Genomic DNA, 16818 nt, shown 5'->3' on the forward strand with positions numbered 1-16818 from the left:
CACTAGCAACACTCTAGTTGGACATAAGAGCTTCCAATCAAAGGGAAATCATGTCTGGTATTGGAATCCTACCCAACTCCTCAGAGTTAGTGAGATTATGGATCGTGGAGAAGAACTTACAATTGCCATATTACTAAGCCAATGTTTTACCTAATTACACTTTAAATTTTGTTTACTACTCACTACTCAAGGTCACACTGCCTTAAGGAAACTTCTCTTTTTAATAGACAGGGACCATTACAGAAAACCACAAGCAATCAAAGTGTAGAAGAGTGAAGTTTAGTCCCAGTAAATATACCTATAAAAATAGCTTCAATATTTGGGGAAAAGAAGCCATAAAGAATGAAAGAGCCAGAGGCTCCAGGAGTTTGCTGTGGGAGTGTTTCTCCTAGTAATTTTAAAAACTGTAGTCTTAATGTCTCACAAACATAAATGCATAAAAATAAGCTGAGAAAATAACGACAGACATGTAAAAATGCATGGGCAGTGGGGAGACAGCCCATAAGGCTTGAATAATGCACACACACAAAAAAATACAGGCAGTCAAGAAAGGAGTCAACTTCCTTAAGGAAGAACACACCAATTATTCATCTAATACCAAATTGTCAGCCCTGAAAACATATATCCGAGTAACATTATACAGACTGAGCATGGTATATTTAGGAAAATAAATGTATGTACAAGTACGTATACGTGTATTCATGTGACAACATTAAATGAAAAATGGTATGTATTTGTCTGAGAGCAAGGAGGTTGTAGGGGAAGGTTTGAAAGGAGAAATGCAAAGGGTAAAATTATATAATCTTATTATGATCTCAAATCAATAAAAAACAAAATGGTTATTTTTTATTTTAAGCAACAATTAAATTTTATTAAATTTACTGAGTCATACAGCTCTGTAAACTTGATTTTTTGCTTGTAAAATACGTAGGCTCCTATAGTCATGTTGACAACACTCTTCCTTTTTTAATAGGCAAAATCTCAAATCTTATCCAACGTGTTAGATGTTGCTCATCAATTTATAAAGGAAGCAAACCCGCCTAATGAAGGGAATACATCTCCAGAAGCATCCAGTAAAAGTCAAGAGGAACCTAAAGCCCCACTTCTTCAGGAAAACAGCACTGAGGTAAACTGAGGACAAAGCAGGCTATTTCCTGATCAACATCCATTCGTGTCCATTATGAGAATACACATTTGGGGATGATACTTTACAATATTGTGAGTTACTATTTACTCGTTTTAGTAATTGGACATACAAGTCTATAAAAATAATTTTAAGATCACCTTGACTCCATTGAAAATTGTTTTTTGAAATGAAAATTTGCTGAAAATGTGAATTTTTAAGTCCTGTACTGTTTTCTTTAACTGTTGGATTGTTTTTTTTTTTCTTGACTTTAAGACATCTATTTATTTCTTCCAATTTTTTTTGTTTGTCTTTTCATTAATTTCTTTAAGGACATTTTTCATTTCCTCTTTATAATCTTCATGAAGCTATTTTCTTCATTAAGCTTGTTTTCTTTTGCTTCTTCCAGTTGGGATTTTCAGGTCTTGCTGTTGTAGGATTATGAGGTTCTGGTGGTGCCATATTGCTCTTTAGGTTGTTGAATGCATTCTTGCATTGGTGCCTATCCATCTCTTTATCCGATTGGTGCAGGCAGTGGCTTTGCCTCTTTGTCTGATTGTTGCTGTCACTGTCTGTGTCTTGGACTTGCTTGTTTAGAATTATCCAAGGACTTTTGGATTATTCTTTTCTCTTTTCTTTCTCTCTTTCTTTCTTTCTTCCTTCCTTCCTTCCTTCCTTCCTTCCTTCCTTCCTTCCTTCCTTCCTTCCTTCCTTTCTTCCTTCCTTCCTGTATGTCTGTCTGTCTTCTATCTGTCTAATTCTTTCTTTTTTTCTTTTGAGGCTATTGTTTCTCTTATTTCTCATATTGCTTGTGATTTATATATTGGACACTACAGATATTCATATGTCAGTACATTTTTTCCCTTGTCACTTTGCTAAAAGTGCTTGTGTTTGTAGAATTTTCAAGGGGCAAATTTATCTCCAGAAATTTTCAGTAGGCAGTGAGAGTACAGACCTTTAATTGCAGCACTTCAGAGGCAGAGGCAGGCAATTTCTGAATTTGGGGCCAGCCTGGTTTACAGAGGAGTGACTTCCAAGATTTTAAGTACTGTATTGAATAAGTACGGAGAAAGTGGACAACCTTTTCTTTGTTCTGATTTTAGGGAAAATGCTTCCATTTTTCTCTGTTTACATTGATGTTGGCTTTTGTCTGCTGTAAATTGCTTTTATTATGCTGAGGTATATCCCATGTATTCCTAATCTCTCCAGGTTTATAATCGTGAATGGGTGTTGGATTTTGACATTTTTTTCTAAAACTAATGAGATGATCAGGTTTTTGTCTTTCAGTCTGTTAATATAGTGGATTTCATTGATCAGTTTGCATATGTTGAACCATCCCTGCATCTCTGGGATAAAGCCTTTTAAATCATGGTGGATGATGGTTTTCATGGGTTCTTGCACACAGTTTTCAAGTATTTTATGAAAAATTTGTGTATCTGTATTCATAAGTGTCTGCAATTCTCTTTCTGTGCTGGGTTTTTAATGTGGTTTAGGTATCAGAGTAGTTGACAACTCATCGAAAAATGGGCAGTTTTCCCTTTGTTTCTATATTGTGAAATAATTTGAGGAGTATTAACAATAATTGATCATTGAAAGTCTGGTAGTAGTCTCTTCCGAATCCACTTCACTCCGAGTTTCTTGTGGTTGGGAAACCCTTAATTACTTCTTCTATTTCCCTGGGAGTTCAGAACATGTTTAAATCACTTATTTGGTCTTGATTTGACTTTTTAAGGTTGTATATATCAAGACAATTATCTATTTTTTTTTAGATGTTCCAGTTTAGAGAAGTACATGTTTTTAAAGTATGTCTTTATCTTTGGATTTCCTCAGAGATGTCTATGGTCATGTCTCCCATTTCATCACTAATTTTATTAATTGAATCTTTGCTCTATCCTTTAGTCAATTTTTCTAAGAGTTCATCAATGCTATTGATTTTCTCAAAGAACAAGCAATTTGAGTTGTTTTGCTTCCTATACATTGCTGATTTTAATTGATCATTCCATTTACTTTGTAGAGGAGCTTACTATGTTTTAACCGTGTACTATGTTTGCATCTAATACAAAGACAACAATATAATCACCTGATTCATTCTAATGGGGTCTGTAGAATAAATTGGCTCAGAAATAAGCTGTATGGAAGAAAAGCAAATGGATAAAGAGGAGTTGGGAATCTTCACCATCACCAGTGGAGAACTCTCTATGTAGGTGATATTTGAGAAATTAAATAGCATGAGGAAAATTGCTGTGTAAAGAAGGCCCTGAGGAGGAAATTGGCCTGATGGTTCACACTTCCCCAAGATTGTAGGAAGAGTTGGAATAGGTGAGTGACAGGGGAAAGAGGAAATGATGGTATAGGTCAAGGAGAAAGTACTTTAGGCACTTGGTAGACCCTGAGAGAAACTTTGGATTTTGATTTTAGAGAATTAAAATGTTTTGAGTATACTGACAGCAAGGGATAAACACACACACACACACACGCGCGCACGTGCACGCGCACACACAAATCTATACTCATATTAACTAGTATAATTGCATGCCTATAATCCCATAACTCAGGAGACCAAAGTAGAGATGTCTCAAATCTGAGAACAATCATGGCTACATAGGGAATTAAACCCTGTCTCTGAAACATAAAACTGCTCTAATGTGAGGAGGTAAGGGGCATAAGGCTGGGGAAGGAAGAAGGATGGATAATGTGTACCTAGTAGTAACAGCTGTAGAGGAGGAAGAACAAAGATAAAATGGAGAAAGTCATCAGCTTTATAGTTTCTTACATTATTATCTTCTGAGAAGACCATTCATAACTACGAATAGAGTTTTAAAGAAAACAATAAAGTATTTAGATGAATGTTATATAAAAACATACTCTTCTGAATTCAATATTTCTGCTTTTTATTTCCTTAAAAAACACAGGAAGTTTAATAAATACTCTTTGCTACATTTTTAACTTGCTAGGTAGAAACTACAGCAGCAGAAGGAGGAGAAGGCACAAATTCAAGGTACAAGCCCTTGTGTGAAGCGCCGTTTGATGAAGAAGCATCTGCCCAGTCCTTTCGGGAAGCCTTAACTCAGTGGAGAGCTGGACATCAGGAGGAAAACAAACAGCAGAACGAACATGCAGCAAAACCAGGTATGGGCATTGTTCAAATATTCATATAACAAAATAAAGGAATCTTCATGTCTTTCCACTCCTGGCAAAACACGAATTCTCTAAAACAATAAAGAGCAATTTGCTACAGCTTCTCAAGGGAGTTTTGTGTACACACTAGGTGGTCAATGGTGAGTTGTTTCATATTTATGAGGCATGCAATGATCGTGCAGCATGTTTGCCTTGGTTTTCTTTGTAAATTCAGATCATCGGATGAATAGAGCATTGAAGCATCGGCTTTTTTTTCTGCTAGGAAGCAGTCATTGGAAAATGATTCCGTTTTAGATCTATTGTAATCTATCAGGAGAGGCAGTCTGTGGGGCAGGAAAGCAAACAACCATGTAGATGCAGTAGGTCTATAATATTTCTTTTCAGTGTGACCAAATCTCTGACAGAGCAACCTAAAGGATGAACAATTTATTTTAGCTCACAGTCGGAGATGATACAGCCCATCAAAATAAGGGAATAAGCAGGTGACTTCAAGTCCACAGGAGCAGATGACTGGAGTCCTTGTTCCTTCCACCACAGTAGGGCAGGCAGCAGAGACAAGGCAGGAAGGAGAATGCTGTTATACACCTCAGAGCATGCCTCCAGTTTCAATATCTGGTTTATATATAAAATAATGGGTTTCTTCATGACATAATCACATGAACTATACTGACTACTTTTTGGGTCATTTTGATACAAACTGGAATCATTTGAGAGGATCAAATCTCAGCTGAGCAAATACCTCCATTACATTGGGCTGCAAGGCAAGTTTATGTGACATTTTCTTTTTTTTTTTTTTTTTTAACATTTTTCAGAGTTTATTAATATTTCATAATTGTTAACGATTTAGCGCATATTTTGATCATCAATCCTACTACCAAGCTTGTTTACAATTTTTCCCCAAACCAAAGCATCCACTCTTTTTAAATTTATTTATTCAGCAAATACTGCTCAGCTGCCTAATGAAAGGCCTTGTTGCAGATGCCAGAAGCACACTTGATAAGACAGTGACATTTTCTAAATTAGTTCTTGATGTAGGAATGCCTTGCCCATTGTGACTGGGGCCATCTCTAAGGTAGTTCTATAAGACAGAAGGCTGAACTAACCAGAAGGAGCAAACCACTAAGTAGCATTTATCCATGGCTTCTACATCTGCTCCTGCCTACATGTTCCTCTTTGTTTATGTTTTTGACCTGACACCCTTCAGTGGTGAATAGTAGATTGTACATGCAGTAAAACCTTTCCTCTGCAACCTGCTTTTGGTTACTCATAGCAATAATAACAGCCCCTATATTAGTAGAATGTAACCAGAATATGCAATGAAGAAAAGACAATGCCTAGAAACACACTTAAATTTCAGCTTTTTGAGTTTATAATAATATATTGCACATGAAGTGAAAGATAGAGACTTGTTTTAATTCTTTTCATATTGGGCACATTGGAAATATTTTCTCAGACATAAATATTAAAAGAATCTTGCATTGCAAATCTTAGAGGTAATATAAAAGTTGATACACTAGTACAGAAGCTCTTAATCTGCTACAGAATGTAGACATTTGCTATAAGCTAGGTCAGCTAGTCAATGTTCTCAATGAAGTAGGAAAAAATTCATCGACAGCACATGAATGAATGAGCATACTGTGTTGCAATAAAGCCTTGTATTTATGAATACAGAAATCAGTCATAGGAAATCAGTCATAGGTCAGATTTGGACAACAAGCTCTAGTGTGGTGATCCTTGACTCAGTAAATACAGTTTTTTACTATTTCTGTCACTAGCTATAATCAGAAATAGTGGTACAATTCATATGGCAGGGTAGGGATGTTACTTCACTGTCTAATTCGAGACTTCCATTCTCCCTCTCAGGCTTTGTAGCATTTTGTAGTCTGCAGCACCTTTGATTACTTGAATCTACCCATAGACATCGGTGGGCCATTAGGTGGATGTCACAAGGCCACTTAGGTGAATGGGGAACAATGGCCTATCACTAAGAATGGTTATGCTTTTTCTCATGAAAGCTGCAGTGATCTATCTTCATTGGTAAATATACATTTCAGATACAGATATGTTTACCCTGCTTGCAGTAAGCTAGGTAAGCCTTATTTATCCCCACGGTACCCTCAGGAAACCACCTTATATCAAGGCTGCCATTTTACTATGAGAAAAGTGCAGTGACATCCATGATATTCATTGTTCTTACCCTGTGCCACATTTCATGCACAAAAATATGTATGGTTACCATTTCACCTATTTTCAATATTTTCTCTTATGTGCCACCATTTCTCAGTTTAAATGTTGATTATTGTTTAGGACATTTCTCATTTTGACCATATCGAACAATACTACTGTACATTTTCTTGTACAGATCTTGACATATAACCCAGATATATTTCCAGGGATGTTAGTACTTGAGCTGAGAACAGCTGCATTATCAGAAATGTTTGTCCTCCACTAAACTAGATAAACATGAACTACTCAGAAAAGTCCTTTCATAAATTAGCACTCCATCTGAAGAGTGTAAGAGTATTTTGTTGTTCTCTTTATCATGAACACTTAATATTTTTCAGACACTTAGAATTTGGTTCAAATAATGGAGATAAATACAATGCTTAAATTGTATAGCTGTTATTGCAAATCATTTTAAGAACCCTTGAATTTAATACCACTTGGCATATCAGCCAGCTTTAAAAACTATGTTGTCCAGTTATTTCAGTCACTGATTTTTACCTTAATTAATTGTAGTCATCCACAGACTCCTTGAGGTACTTTCTCCGGCCTGGGCTTTTCTGTGAGCTAAGGCTGTTTTCTCGCTGAACTTTTTTTGCTGAGATGTTCCCTCATTGCCTTATTTGGACTCCTCTATGCTGGTCTCCCGAGAGTTCCTCAAATGCTTCAGGCACCCGTGTAGGTTTGGCTCTTTGTGCTGTGTATTAAGGAAACTGCCCCCATCACAATGAGATGAATATTAGACAAATTCCTAGGAAAAAAAGCCACTGAGCCAGAAACAAGGCAAGGAGGCCACAGTGACAACTCATGAGCCTTTCTCTGAAGAAAACACACATCATGAATCTGTGTGTTCTTGAATTGACTAGCATGCATGCTTTCAACCAAAGTATCTTGCTTAATATATACTTAGCTAAAGAGTGTTCTCCTAGTGATTATGTTTGTCATTAGCCACAGATATCAAACACTGATAAGCACAGGAGTTGGGCCAAGTCTCGTCTTCATTTGCTGAGATTGTGCCACTGGTGAATAGAGAAAAGGGAACCACAGGCTATTTGCTTTCACCCCTTCTTCCTTCTTCTGCTTCCAGATTTGGGAGTCATTTCTCAAGCACAGTCGTTCTTTTCTCTGAAAAATGCTCCCTTCGTTCTTCCTACTTTCAGCTTTTCTGCCTCAGTTCTTTTAACTTCAGTAAGGTGTGTGCACACATATGCACACACACACACACACACACCACACACACACACACTCACACACACTCACACACACACACACTCCTCCTCCCCTGCTGCTATAATGTTATTCACAATTCAGATTCTTAATTCTTAATTCTTTTTCTTCTTCTATTTACTAGATTCTAGTTGTTGCTCTTAAGAGTTCTTCTCTGTCTTCATCAAAGAAGTTGACTAACTGCATTATTTTGCTTATTTAACTGCTTTCATCTGGCTGTTCCTCAACGCTAACCGCTAAAGTCTTCACTAGGAGGTTAGGACCAGCTTACCCTTAGCATCCCTAACAATTTAGTTTTGAAACGTCACCACTTCCTTTTCCTATTTTTTTTCCCAGCATTTCACTCTGGGGGATGTTGCAAGCTTGAGAGTGGGGCAGTATCTGGAGGTCAGAAAAGCTACCAGTCCTGGATTTATCAGCTTCCTTTTCTCGGATGCTTCATTGCTTTCAAATAGCTCTGAGTAATTTTGTAGTCAGTGGAACTTCAGAAATAATAGCATTTGCATGTGTATGACTTCAAAGGCAAACATTTGTGGGAACCAATGTTCTCTTCATTCTGAGTAAGATATAATTCATTACAAATTATTTTTATTACCCATGATATTTAATATTATTAGAATTGGCTATAAATCATACTTTTGTTTGTACACGTGTCTCTGTGAGATTCTACACTGATGGCATTTACCTTGTTTCTTTTAAGAGGATGTTGTTTTTGTAAAGCTTTTGACTCATATAGTCCTTTTTTGGATGAGATTTTAAAGATACTGTCCACAGAATCATGTATTAAAACCAATGTTTTAGAAATCCTTTAACATTATTTACATCTTGGACTTGATATTATATTAACATCATATGTAATAATATAATAATATATATCCTTATAGAGATAGGTACCAAAGAACTGATCTCCACAAACAATTGACTATCTAAAGAAAGAATATGATAATTCACAGGCATGGCTACATTAATTATGTGCAGTGTTTATTTTTATAGACTCAGTGGAGGAATGTGAAGTACAAACTAATTTGAAAATTTGGACAGAACCAATTAATATCGAATTTACAGAAGACAGTCTGACATACATGGAAAAATTATGGCTTAAAAAACACAGAAGGTATGTAGTAGAATTTTGCTGTTTATTAAGAAATAGAAGTTATTTATATTTCTTATTAGTGGGACATGACTTTATGAAGCAATTTTGTATGTATATTACTTATTTTTATATCTAATTTTAAAGCAATTTTAAATTCCCGTGAAGCTTTGACTATTAGCAACAATTTTAATTATTTAATCTATATACAAACACATATATGGTATATAGTCCATCTTTAAGAAATATAAAAAGAGCCGGGCGGTGGTGGCGCACGCCTTTAATCCCAGCACTCGGGAGGCAGAGGCAGGCGGATCTCTGTGAGTTCGAGACCAGCCTGGTCTACAAGAGCTAGTTCCAGGACAGGCTCCAAAAGCCACAGAGAATCCCTGTCTCGAAAAAAAAAAAAAAAAAAAAAAAAAAAAAAAAGAAAAGAAATATAAAAAGATATGTAGCTGCAGAAAGGGATTTAAGAATAATAACAAAAGCATGTAATAAATAAAAATTTACTTCAAAGAGATTTTGATGGCCAGGCATTAGTGGTGCATGCCTTTAATCCCAGCATCTGGAAGGCAGAAGCAGCAGATATCTGTGAGTTCAAGGCTAACCTGTTCTACAAAGTAAATTCCAGGGCAGCCAGGGCTACACAAAAAATTATGTTTCAAAAATCCAAACAAACACTAAAATGATAGACTTTGCTGTGTTTTTCATAGTTATTTAAGATTTTATTTTACAAATCTATTAAAGTAAAACTGATCTTTTGAATTAACATTAATTATATATTTAATTTTATACTTTAACTCTAGTTTATTTTATTCAAGGACCTATGGCCAGATACATGGTTTTGTAATTTGTTTATAAATCAAGGTTGCAACGTGAAACCAGTATGATAGATGAGCAGATGTTATCATCCTTGGTAATTTTAACAAAGTTTCTGACTTGGCACGTCATAAGCTCAATTTATTTCACAGCAGAGATGCCTACACTCAGTCCCTTCCAGCTTTCTAGAGGAAGGGGAAAGCACATTCTTCGGTAGGTCTGATGCTAAGTTCCGAGTTTCCACAGTTCTGATGCCTCATGAGTGACTTGGGGCTAGAAGGTTGGCCTCTGATCACATTCTGAAGGACCAGATGCAGGGGAAACTCTCTAGAGTGAGGCAGGAAAGTGATCACAAGGCCTGTGCATCATCATAGGGAAAACAACCTCTTTTCCGATGCCATCTTTGGTACATTCTTGAACATATTTCCCGTGTGTGTTATTTTGTCTTCAAGTTCTTTCTAAGCCTAGTCCTAACTCTCCTATGCTGTTCCTCTGATGATTTCCCAATTCTTTTGCATTTAAAAATTTGAGTTCTTCAAGGCAAGGTGTTATTTTCCTTCCTTTCTCTTTAATTAGTGCTGACCCACTGACTGTGTGTGTTGTGTGGGGGTGTCTGTTGGAGCATCATCAGACTTCTAGGGACCACACCCCTAAAGAGAAGTGACTCACCCTCCCCTAGCAGCTAGCAACTTTCAATAGATTCCCAGCTAGGGTGGTGCTCCTGAGCTTCTTTCCCTTGCCACTCCTTCCCCAATTGGAATCTTGACTGGTTTGATCATATACAGGCCTTATGTAAGCAGCCACAGCTGCTCTGTGTTAATGTATATAATGGCCCTGTCATCCTTAGAATACATCCATTCTTCCCACTCTTCCCTGAATTCTGTTTCCTCTTCCATGTTATTCTCCTAGCTCTGGGAAGAGAGGGCATGTGGTAGATACCCCGCTTATGGCTGAGCACACCACAGGCAATTATGCTCTACGTTTCAGCCACTGCCGAGTCTTTTAAAACTTTTCTGATGAGGAATGAGGGTTACCTTAATCTATGGGTAGAGAGATCTGTGTTTGGAAAGCAGCTAAATACTATGTCTTTTGGCAAAATAATAGTGGGTACTCTCCTAGGTCTAGGAACTCTCAGCCAAAAGCTCTTGGACAGATTTACTATATATTTACATGGATTTCTATGAATAATACTGAATATGAGGGATAGATAAATAAGTCTGTGAAGTCCCTGAGATATAAACACAAGAACCTAATTAAATCCCCAGAACCCACATACAAATGCTGTGCATAATAGAAATGTTAACAATCCAGTGCAATGGAGGCAGAGACAAACAGATAAGGATACATTGGCCACACAGGCAAAATAAAGACCAGGCAAAATCACGATCAATGAGAGACTATGTACAACCAAATGGAGGGTAGTTTAAAAATTACACATATGGATGGCCAGTCTTCTCACACTGCCACACACATGAGCATAAAGATTCATATACTTATTTATACAAAACACACACATGCACACATACAGAAACACACACAAACATACAGTCATGATCAAAACTATTTCAATAAAAATTTGCTAAATTTTAAAGAGCAGATGGAGCGGTGACTACTGTTTAAAAAAGGCAATTTTGCCTTTATTTATGTGGCATGGTTCTGTGGGAGGTGCCAGAGTTGGAATAACAGAAATCAAGATTTCGTTTGGATTAGCTAGTTGCTTACTCATGGTCAAAGCTCTTAAATATTATGGTATAAATTTTCTCTAATTTAATATGCTGAAGTTAGAATAATTAATTTGTAGTGCCTCTGTTATTTAACCCTGCTATCAGGCCTATTAAGTCTTTACTTAGAGAATCACCTATGAGTATAGCATATATTGTTGGGCATCATTACATTGACATTTTTTCTCCAATCATGTTTGGTTCTATCCTAAGTGTCTAGGCCATCCAACCTGTGGTCCTGGCGCTCGAGGCAGTGTCAGAGGTAGACTGACTTTCATGGCCATGGACCTGAGGCCGCACTAGTCATTGTGTGCCACTCCTACAATCTCTGCACCACCCTTACCCTAGCACAGCCCATAGGCAGGACAGACAATAAGTTGAAGATTATGTGGCTGGTGGCCCAATCCCTCCACTGTAAGTCTTGACTGGTATAGGAAAAAGCCAATTCAGGCTATATATTGATACTTCTAGAAGTCTTAGCTGGGTCATCCTTATAGATTCCTGGGAGTTTCCCTTGCACCAGGATTCTACCTGACTGTGAAACGCCCTCTTCCCCTTTCCAGAAATTGCTTTCAGTACTTTCTCCCTGTCCACCCACAACCTGTTCTCTCATGTTCATATTCCCATGCATCCCATCTCCCCAACTCCACCCATGAAGCCTCCTCTATTTTCCCTTCCCAGGGAGATATGAGTTTCTGCCCTTGCACCCACCTTGTTACTTAGCCCCTCTGGAGCTGTGGACTGTAGTATATAGACCATATATCTACTTATGAGTGAGTACAAAGCATGTTTATCTTATGGTTCTGGGTTACCTCACTCAGGATGATTTTTTTTCTAGTTCTAGTTTCATTTATTTGCCTTTAAATTTTATGATGTCATTGTTTTTAACAGCTAAGCAATACTCTCTGTGTAAATGAACCACATTTTATTTATCCATTCTTAAGTTGAAGGATATCCAGGTTGTTGTAAGATCATGAATATTACAAATAAAGATGCTATGAACACAGCTGAGCAAGTTTCCTTCTGGTGTTATTGAGCGTCCTTTGGGTATATGCCCAAGAATGGTATAATAGGGTCTTGAGGAATTAATTCAGAACTTTCTGAAAAAGCACCATATTGTTCTCGAGAGTCGCTGTATGTATTTGCACTCCTACCAACAATGGAAAGGTGTTGCTCTTCCTCCAGTTCTGTCCTGTTATTAATGCTTTTGATTTTAGCCATTCTGACACGTGTAAAATGGAATCTCAGAGTTGTTTGGATTTACATTTGTTGGATGAAGGCCACTTGTTTGTCCCTGACCACTTAGCCCCGAAACAATCACACAGAAACTCTATTAATTAAATCACTGCTTGGCCCATTAGCTCTAGCTTCTTATTGCATAACTCTTACATATTAATTTAACCCATATCTAGTAATCTGTGTGTCACCACGTGGCTGTGGCTTACTAGCTAAACTTCTTGCATCTTTCTCTTGTGGAGCTACATGGCTTCTCCTCTCTAACTCCACCTTCCTCCTCCCATGCTATAGGCCAAGCCAGTTTCTTTATTCATTAACCAATAAAAGCAACACATAGACAGAAGGACCTCCAACACCATGCATTTCGCTAACTGTCAAGAAGTTTGAAAATTTCTTTAAGGATTTTTCAATAATTTGAGATTTTTCTATTGTGGATTCTCTGTTTAAATCTGTATCACACATTTTAATTTGATTATTTTGTTTTCTGATATCTGCTCTCTTGTATTCTTTATATATTTTGGAGATCAGCCCTCTGTTAGATGTGGGGCTGGTAAAGCTCTTTTCTCATTCTGTAGGTGACTCTTTTGTCCTATTTACAAAGTCCTTTGCGTTATTGAAGTTTTTGAGTTTCTTGAGGTTCCTTTTATTAATCGTTGATCTTAGTGTCTGTGCTACTAGTGTTCTATTCATTAAGTTGTCTCTTGTGCCAATGCATTCAAGGCTATTTCCAACTCTCTCTTCTAGCAGGTTCAGTGTAACTGGATTTATGTTGAGGTCTTTGATCTACTTGGAATTGAGATTTATAGCATGATAGATATGGATGTATTTGCCTTCTACATGCTGACAACCAGTTATGCTAGCACCATTTGTTGAAGATGCTTTCTTTTAACCATTTGTATAACTTTGGCTTTTTTATCAAAAATCAATTGTATATAGGTTAGTGGATTTATGTCTGTGTCTTCAATTTGTTTCTATTGATTCACCAGTCTGTTATGCCAATAGTGTGCTGTTTTTATTACTGTAGCTCTATAGTAGAGCTTGAAATCAGTGTTAACAATACCTCTGGAAGTTCCTTTATTTACAGGATTGTTTTTAGCTATTCTAGGTTTTTTGTTTTTCCATATGAAGTTGAATATTATTCTTTCAATGTCTGTATTAATTATGTTGGAATTTTGATGGAAATTGTGTTGGAAATATAGATTGCTTTTAGTAAGATGGCCACTTTTCTATGTTATTCCTCGTGATCCATGAGCATGAGAGATCTTTCCATCTTCAGATATCTTTTCTATTTTTTCTTCAAATATTTGAAGTTCTTTTAACACAGCCCTTCACTTGCTTAGATAGAGTTACTCAATATAATTTATATTATTTGTGGCTAATGTGAAGGGTGTTGTTTTCTTGATTTGTTTCTCAGCCCATTTATCATTTTTACATAAGATGGCTACTGAAATTTTGAGTTAATCTGTATCTAGCCACTTCACTGAAAGTGTTTATCCATTTTAAGAGTTCCATGTAGAATTTTTTGGGTTGCTTACATATACTCTCATATCATTTGCAATATATAAATAACTTAGTCAAACTCTGGGTGGAAGGAATCTCTCAAAGAATGTTTTTAAAAGATAAAGATTAGAAATACAATAGATTTTATATTTATGTGATTTTTACAATATTTAGAAAATGCAGCTGTTGTATTTACAAGTAAGAAATTATGTACTGCAAAATGAGACTATAGCTAGGAATGTGTGCTTGATGAGGCAAAGTCCTCAGACTCCTGCTCTTGTTTTCTCTGCCTAAAAAGTTAGAACAACTAAGTTCTCCACTTTCCCCTTCAATTTCATCTTTAAATTGAGGATTATAGTAGAGATTATTTAATCTAATGTCTAATAACACTGAAAGTACCAAAAGGAGTTAGAACAAAAATGAGCAATTTTTAACTTTCTTTTGGCATTAACAATATCAATAAGACAGCCTTGTGTTTTACATGACAAACGTGTGCTTGCAAGATCTGTGAGGGTGGTGCAGCTGTCTTTAATTACCCCAAACATGTTCTCTGAACATCCTCCAGAATTAATACACACCCTTGAACTCTGAAAATTTTCAAGCTCTATGTTTTCCATTTGAAGCAGGTTGCATCCATCCTAGATGTTAATTAGGTAGTAGATGCCACAGACATTATGGCACACATTCTTATAATGTGACCCCATTTTACCACTCCTATGGTGTGCTGAAAACTTAGCTAAATGTCCACAGGATGCCTTAGAACTCATTACCATGGTGCTATGTGTGTGAGATAAAACATACACTTGCAAATTAGCTTTGCCAACAACATGGCATGGTTTTTGGACTCCATATGGCTTTTGAGAGAATACTGACTTGTGTGATGACTTTGGTCTTCACCTTAAACAAAAAGTCTACAGTTGAAAAACTCCTTGGGTGATGTGGAATTTATTTAAAAACTTTCATTACATTAAAATTTTATTAATTACAATATTCTTAGAATTAATATTATGGTGAAAATGTCATCATTAATTTTCAGTTTTAATTCATTTGGCAAGTACACATCTCGTCTGGGAAAGTTCTATTGATATTTTTCTCTTTTGATTATATTTTTATTGTTTTGTAGAACTCCACAGGAACAACTTCGGAACATACTATCAAATACGTCCCCACATCCCTCTGAAGCTACTATAGAGGCACAGAGCTCTCAGAATGAAAATGATGTTGATAGCGACGGTCAGTTGGGTTTTAACTAGATCTTAAACACTTATTGCTTAAAATTCTATAAATAAGCAGTTATTAACACATGCTTTTAACTTTTGTCCATGTATCATTCTTATCTCGACTAATTAAATTCCATCTCCTTTTATTTGGTATAGTACCTGACTTTAAGCTCAATAGCTTCATGTTTTGCCTGAGCTAAAGGAATTGATAGTGTTTCCATCTTTGTGTTGATTCATAAACAACTGCTCTTTTATTGTAGACAGTAATATTTCTAGAAAACAAATTATCAGACATGTTGTTTGCTAATATGGTTTTCCATTTTTTCTTCCTAGTTGAGGAGATCAAAGTCCAATATCCACCTCTTTTTATGCCAGTAGAAAAATTGAATATAGAGAGACCTCCACCATCTCTAACAATAGTAGAACTGGATGGTGTAAGTAGATAATGTTCAAAGTCTTCAACATGGAAAACATATAATAGTGATGTCCTATTATTATCAGTAAGATTTTGCTAAAAAATTCATTAGAGTTTAAGAAGAATTTTACATTTGGATTCCAGATTGTTGACAAATATAAAACTATAATTTTTATTATAGAGAATAGATCTGCATGCAAATGTAACATTTCCACTTTTATGGAGGCATGAATCATGGGATGTGAACACATGTTTTCTGAGGCTTTCACAAAAAGATCAGTTTCATTACATGGAATGTTATTTAAATATAATTAAGTGTAAATGTGGTTTCTATAATATCATTAATATTTATTCCCTTTAAAGGAAAAGACAGTATTTATAGTTTGAGAGGTTTTATAATAATGTCCCCACATCTTTGGAAGTTACAATGGAACCAGAGGTAGCCAAGCAGAGCTCAAAAAAAATGACTCAGATGTGATCCAGTCCCTGCATTTTGACTTCCTACTTATCTAATAGTTGAATTATCACTTTCTCCAAGTCATTCTGACTTTGGGGTTGGCTGTTTCAGAAAATAAGAATGTAGAGTCTACATCTTGCTGTTTCTATGGCTGCTATATTGATAGCCACTACAGCTTTTCTTTCTTTTATCAATGTTCCATTTAGTCTGTAAATAAGTGGGTGATATTAATCAAATACACATATACTTTCTCACATACATATATACACATATATATCCATATGCACACACACACACACACACACACACACACACACACACACACACACATATATATATATATATACACCTTTTATTAAAATTTTGGTTCTTTAAATAAATTGTAGACAGACAGTAAGAAAACTGGGAAAGCACTAGTCACTAATCTACTGGGATTGACAGTTGTTGCTTAAGTTTCTATTATTGGTCACAAATGTGACAATTTTACAAACTGAATGAAACATTTAGTGCCCACAAGGAAGAACAGTTGAATCTGGTCCCCCTGGAACATGTGTGATTTAGCTAGAGAGTCATTTGTAGGGAAAAATATAAACATTACCAACACTTAACTGGCTAGTGAACTTATTGAGCATACTAATATTACGTAACA

At 36.1% G+C, this 16818-nt stretch overlaps 1 protein-coding gene across 1 annotated transcript in view; it reads left to right on the plus strand.

Annotated features, from left to right (window-relative positions):
* The window catches only part of Zbbx (zinc finger B-box domain containing), a 72059-nt gene that overhangs the window by 29323 nt on the left and 25918 nt on the right, over positions 1-16818 (plus strand). Inside the window, exons 6-10 of the mRNA XM_038347939.1 lie at positions 974-1126; positions 4078-4252; positions 8705-8825; positions 15201-15310; positions 15631-15731. Of these exons, the coding sequence (XP_038203867.1) occupies positions 974-1126; positions 4078-4252; positions 8705-8825; positions 15201-15310; positions 15631-15731 (660 nt within the window). The remainder of the gene's footprint in view (positions 1-973; positions 1127-4077; positions 4253-8704; positions 8826-15200; positions 15311-15630; positions 15732-16818) is intronic.

Source organism: Arvicola amphibius, chromosome 11 (genome assembly GCF_903992535.2).
Source record: "Arvicola amphibius chromosome 11, mArvAmp1.2, whole genome shotgun sequence".
Taxonomy (NCBI): domain Eukaryota; kingdom Metazoa; phylum Chordata; class Mammalia; order Rodentia; family Cricetidae; genus Arvicola; species Arvicola amphibius.